The 6,235-nt window shown below is 41.2% G+C and overlaps 1 protein-coding gene across 1 annotated transcript; it reads right to left on the reverse strand.

The window, feature by feature from the left end:
- Positions 1-949: 949 nt before the first annotated feature.
- LOC124150986 lies at positions 950-5,760 on the reverse strand. The gene is made up of 6 exons (XM_046523204.2): positions 5,575-5,760; positions 3,604-3,714; positions 3,143-3,221; positions 2,547-2,717; positions 1,741-1,841; positions 950-1,422 (listed from the first exon to the last, which is right to left on the reverse strand). The coding sequence occupies exons 1-6, from the start codon at positions 5,716-5,718 to the stop codon at positions 1,357-1,359; spliced, it is 672 nt and encodes a 223-aa protein (XP_046379160.2). The 5' UTR covers positions 5,719-5,760; the 3' UTR covers positions 950-1,356.
- Between the last annotated feature and the right edge of the window lie 475 nt (positions 5,761-6,235).

Below are 6,235 nucleotides of genomic sequence, written 5' to 3' on the forward strand. Positions count from 1 at the left end.
TGTGTATTGGAACAAATAACAGACATCTGTTTATTTGAAAATATGGCAGACAGTTGTGTATTGAAACAAAAGACAATTGTGTTATAGAAAATCGTATAGACAATCGCTTGTTGATAAAATGTCAAGCACTGATAATTAAAACAATCGACAGACAACTGTGTATTAGAACATATTCAGAATATTTGTATTGTAACAACTGATGGACAGTTGTTCATTTGGTGTGAGTGAGTTGGGTTTAACGCCGCTTTTAACAGTATTCCAGTCATATCACGGTGTGTCAGCTTAATGTGGGAGGAAAGCCCGAATTAATGCAGATCTCAGGCGTTTACCACTTCGATGAAACCCACGAGTACGGTTATGGTGGTGACAAACCTAGAAACATAATCGGGGATAACCGGGATTCGAACCCACAATCATAGGTTTCTGGCGTGTCCAAGGGACGCAACTCTGCACAGCGAATCGCGACGCCTTAGACGACTGGGCCACCCGTGCCCTCCTGTTCATTTGGAAAAGTGACAGACAAATGAGTATTAATACAATTGACAGCAAGTGTGAGTTGTAACACGTGAGTGACAGTTGTGTATTGGAGCAAATGTAAGATGAATTTGGAAATATTCTGATTGGTCATACAAGTGATATGCCGTGTAAAACTTTGTAAGGAATGCTTAATTTTCCACATGTTTTCCGGCGAGTTTGTTCATGGACAGCACGCGCGTGTGTTTGTGTGCCTGTGTGGTGTGTATGCGCGTGTGGTGTGTGTGTGTGTATCTGTGTGTATGTTTGTGTGTGTGTATCTATGTGTATGTTTGTGTGCGTGTGTGAAAGTGCGTGTCTGTGTGTGAGTGTGTGTATGTGTATGCATATGTGTGTGTGTGTATCTGTGTTTATGTTTGTGTGTGTGAAAGTGCGTGTCTGTGTGTGAGTATGTGTATGCATATGTGTGTGTGTATGTTTGTGTGTGTGAAAGTGCGTGTCTGTGTGTGAGTGTGTGAGTGAGTGTGTGAGTGTGTGAGTGTGTGAGTGTGTGTGTGTGTTGTGTATTCGCAACACATGTTTTGGGCAAACTATTCCAATTTCCGGTCCCATTAGGGTTGGACTTGGAGTTACACCAAATTACATACCTCTTGCTCACGAAGTGCTCATATTATCAACCACTAGCCAGATGCTTCAAGCTCGATTATGTACAAGTAATCACAATGTAGCTTAGATAATACCAACAGTTCATGAAAACAACATGAACTCATTACAAATAAACTGTATCATTTATTATTATTTCTACAATCATTAAAAAAGATGTTTCCTCTTTGCAGACAAAGCACATTGAGCGTTACCCCCAGCTTGCAGAGGAAGGACCCCCTACGGTACAGCGGGCCCTCGGGGGAACGTGGCACCCAGAAGGTACACGGGGGTTTTGTAGGTTCCCTGGCAACGAAAAAACACCAGATTTACATAAAATAACACTCATGTAATCTAAATGGGAGGGTAAGACTTTTAAATGTGAACAGAAATGTTCCATCGGGGATATCTGAAATTGTCTTCACACACTGTGTAATCGAGGGCAATGGAGACAGGGTGTTCAGTGTTACGAACCTGTGGCTGAAGGCCAGGAGGTATATTTGCCAAATTTTCCTTCTTGGAACAAGGACGAGTAGAGATGTTAGCTATCCTGCCAAAACAATGTTGTGACAATTTGCGCATTAATACCAAGATTTGGCATCTGAAACATAGTTGTACATTTACCTGTGGCTTAGCGGTCTTGCAGGACGATGGCGGAGTGAATACATCCGGGTTCTTGATGCCACGGGTCGTGTTAACGATTTCAGAGGTTTGGAAGACAGTTTCTGAATCACAAAACAGAGATTTAAAAGTAGAACTCAGCAATATTCCAGTTGTATGATAGCGTATGTCATTTGATACCTCTGATTGACCAATCAGAATCGAGTATCAAATGCACGGTCGAATGAGTGAATGAAGCGCCCCCTTGGTGTAAGAATATACATCGAAGCGTCGTTTGTGCAATATACCAAACTTTTTTTTATATCAATAAAGTTGCACGTTTTCTAGAACAAACATATAAATATATACAGGTTGGGTAGGACATTGTTACCCTTTACGCGAACAGCTGGTGTCATCACTGACTTTCAGTGATCCATTCATATACAGTAAACTACGGTTATAACGAACTCAAAGGGACTACTAATTTTAGTTCGTTATAACCGTAGTTCGTTATAAGCATATATACAGCATAACTACAGCAAATAGTCGGGACCAAAAAGTAAGTTCGTTATATCCGTCAGTTCGTTATAAGTGTGTTCGTTTTAACCGTAGTCTACTGTAATTATTACCGCCATTTTACCTTCTACTCCCAATGGAATCTGTTACGGCGGATAATCGAGACAGGTGATTCTCTGTCGTTTACGTTTTATATTTACCATACTATGACGGATTCACTATTTCTACGTGTACCGTGGTTTAGCTTCGACTCGATAAAACAGAAAGATCGTGCATTATTATCATATACCTCATCAGGTTACAAACAGGCTTACCGTTGTTGTAGGTGCCGAAGATCTGCTGCGAAGCTGGCGTCAAAAATTCGAGAAACAACTGCACGTGGTAGTTCAAGTCGTTCACGTGGCCGTCGTAGCCGAAAAGCCACAACTGATCGCCCATCTTTGGGAAGCCGTACCACGTCCTCCACCACGTCCAGTTGAAGTTACCTATGGTAGAGGACGCCGTTCAGAATGCGTCACAATTCCAACCAATAAACCTTTCATTGTAACATTCAGTGTCAAGTTTTCTAGATGTTGATCCTTTATGGTTGTTTGTTTATATGTGAAATACATAAATATTTGCTACATTGCTGTAGAATAAGTAATCTTTATCCTTTTGCGAAATTTTTATATTTAGATTGTTCTTGAAGCGGTTACACCTCATCATATTGCAGGGTTTACTCATGGGATTTTCTGACATGGGCCCTTTATATGAAAATTTCAAATATTCCAGAGGTACGCCCATACAACAGAATGTTAAAATGCCCCATTGTATTTAAAAATGTGGGCCTTTTTCAAATTTCGGGGCTAACGGACAAGGCCCCACCCTAGAAACGTGAGTGAGAGAGGGAAAACGTGTTGTCCAGACTTACTTGGAAGGCAGTGTGGTGGAAAATCATTGACCAAATATTCTGCATGGCATCTTTCTTCTTCTATCACATAAACAGTTTTCTGCCAATTGAAAAGTATTTTCATAATTTATGTTTAAAGTAAATATTAATACTTGCTGACGAGAATGGAATGATTTTAAAAGTATGTGATATGCCTATTTATAACGTCAATGTAAATCATATCTCGTGTCATCTATAAGTAACTAAATACGCCTGCTGTTAATGAAATCAGAAAATGAAATAAGTGAGTTGTATCATCTAACAACAACATCGACTGACGTTATTGTCACCATCCTGGCGCTGCCAACTATTTAGTTGCTGCCAGAGTGACTGAAACACTATTCTACCCTAGAACCTATGAAGAACTGAGTTATGAGAATTATCCTATGGCCACCATACTTATGAGCTGTTCGACGCCATATTGAAGGAGACAAGTCCGTCACCTGCTGATACAGGAACAGGAAGTCCTTCTGGAACTGATGACCGTCCTGGAACCCGGATGTAGAGGCAGCTATCCTACTGTTGTTGGCGTCAAACGAGAACTGGATCGTATTCTGTTCAGGACAAAAGCAATGGTTGTCGATTGATGAATAATTTAGTTTCCACTCCCGTATTAAACACATACATGAAGTTGGGCATTGATGCTGCTTATCCTGGAATAATGCTAGCGGGCACCTTGCACCACTGTATTCAGACAGGGCCCACCCTTGTGGTATATACATTGTATTTCATCAATATGTTGGCACTTTTAGTCACTTAGCTTGTCTCCCTTTGGCAGTTACTCCCATAACAATCAGACGGCACCCACGCATTAGATGATCACATAGTTGATGGTTGACAACGGGCGCGAGATATGCAAGCATAAATACAAAATGTCCTTTACAGCAGGATATAGTCAGTGAGCCTACCTGGACTGACGTGGGCTGTATCGACGTGGCTGAAATATCTAACCTGCAATGACGTAGATTGAAATATCTCGCCTATATCACAGATGGCTGAAGTTTCTCATCTGTGGTGCTGAAGGCTGAAATATCCCACCTAGATTAACGGAGGTTGAACTATCTCAATGCGGGCTAAACTATATCCCATGGATTGATGTGGGCTATGATATATCCCATGGATTGATGCGGGCTATGATATATCCCATGGATTGATGTAGGCTAAAATATCTCCCATGGATTGATGCGGGCTATGATATATCCCATGGATTGATGTAGGCTGAAATATATCCCATGGATTGATGTAGGCTGAAATATATACCATGGATTGATGTGGACTGAAATACCTCATATGGATTGATGTAGGCTGAAATACCTCCCATGGATTGATGTGGGCTGAAATATCTCCCTTCGATTGATGTGGGCTGAAATATCTCCGAAGGATTGATGTGGGCTGAAATATCTCCCATGGATTGATGTGGGCTAGAATACCTCATATGGATTGATGTGGGCTGAAATATCTCATATTGATTGATGTGGACTGAAATTTCTCCCATGGATTGATGTGGGCTGAAATATATCCCATGGATTGATGTAGGCTGAAATATATACCATGGATTGATGTGGACTGAAATACCTCATATGGATTGATGTAGGCTGAAATACCTCCCATGGATTGATTTGGGCTGAAATATCTCCCTTCGATTGATGTGGGCTGAAATATCTCCCATGGATTGATGTGGGCTGAAATATCTCCCATGGATTGATGTGGGCTAGAATACCTCATATGGATTGATGTGGGCTGAAATATCTCATATTGATTGATGTGGACTGAAATTTCTCCCATGGATTGATGTGGGCTGAAATATATCCCATGGTTTGATGTTGGCTGAAATATATCCCATGGATTGATGTAGTCTGAAATATCTCCCATGGATTGATGTAGGCTGATATTTCTCTCCTGGATTGATGAAGACTGATGTATCTCTACTGGATCACTGCAGTATATGTCTCACTCGTGTGACTGTAGGATATAGCTCGACCGGATCGGTGTAGGATGTACCTCACCTGGATAACAAGAGCCTATAGCTCGCCTGAAGAACTGATTCCTGTATCCTAGATTACTGGGGAACAAAGCTCTCCTGAATCTCTGTAGGATATATCTCATCTGTATCATTGTAGGATATATCTCACCTGGTCACTGAAACATATAGTTCACCTGGATCACTGTAGCTTATAGCTCACCTGTAACACTGTAGGATATATCTCACCAGGATCAATGTAGGGTTAAGCTCACCTGAATAACTGTATGTCATAGCTAGCCTCTATCAGTGAAGGTTATAGTTCACCTGGACCACAGGGGATATAGCTCACCTGGGTAACTGAAAGATAAGCTCACCTGCATCAGTGTAAGATTATCTAAACTGGATCACCGTGTGATATAGGTCACATGGATCAATGTAGGATATAGCTCACCTGGATCGTAGTAGGTCTTCCTGCCTCCTCTGTCCCCGTGACAACAAACTGAAGCCCCTCCCACTGGAATGGTGTGCATATGTCGTAGATGTCACCATTAACACTGAACGACAGCAACACCAAAATAACAGCTGCCTTAAACATTTCCACTTTTGACGATTTGGAACAATGAATGTCACTGTTATCTTATCAAGAAACAAACACTATCACTGCCGAACATCTATCTTTATACAGAGAAAAATACATAGCGACTGTTAAACGAGCATCTGTGTTGCTGACTTTACGAAACGAGTGCCAGAATTCTTGCATTTCCCGATCGAGAGGGTAATACATGAAATCTTACACGAATTTCGTTAAATCAGAATGACACACATGCGAGTGTAATAATTTCTTTGTTACCAATTATTTTTTTATCCTTTTGAGCTCCACTTTAATAGGGTGCACTGAGTCCGACCGCAATATTAGAAAACCGCAATTGTTGAATGGTGTCACCGGTCTTCAGCTCTAACGTCGTCTCTAGTGTGACGTCATTCCGACCTTACGTCACAACAATATTCGAATAACGCCAACAATGACCGTCTGGACGATGTAAACAATACCCTAGCGCGTAAAGTGATATTTGTACTTGTGCACACGCGATTTTTATTAACTCTGTTATTTA

This window comes from Haliotis rufescens, unplaced genomic scaffold (genome assembly GCF_023055435.1).
Source record: "Haliotis rufescens isolate VD_foot unplaced genomic scaffold, xgHalRufe1.0.p SCAF_15, whole genome shotgun sequence".
Taxonomy (NCBI): domain Eukaryota; kingdom Metazoa; phylum Mollusca; class Gastropoda; order Lepetellida; family Haliotidae; genus Haliotis; species Haliotis rufescens.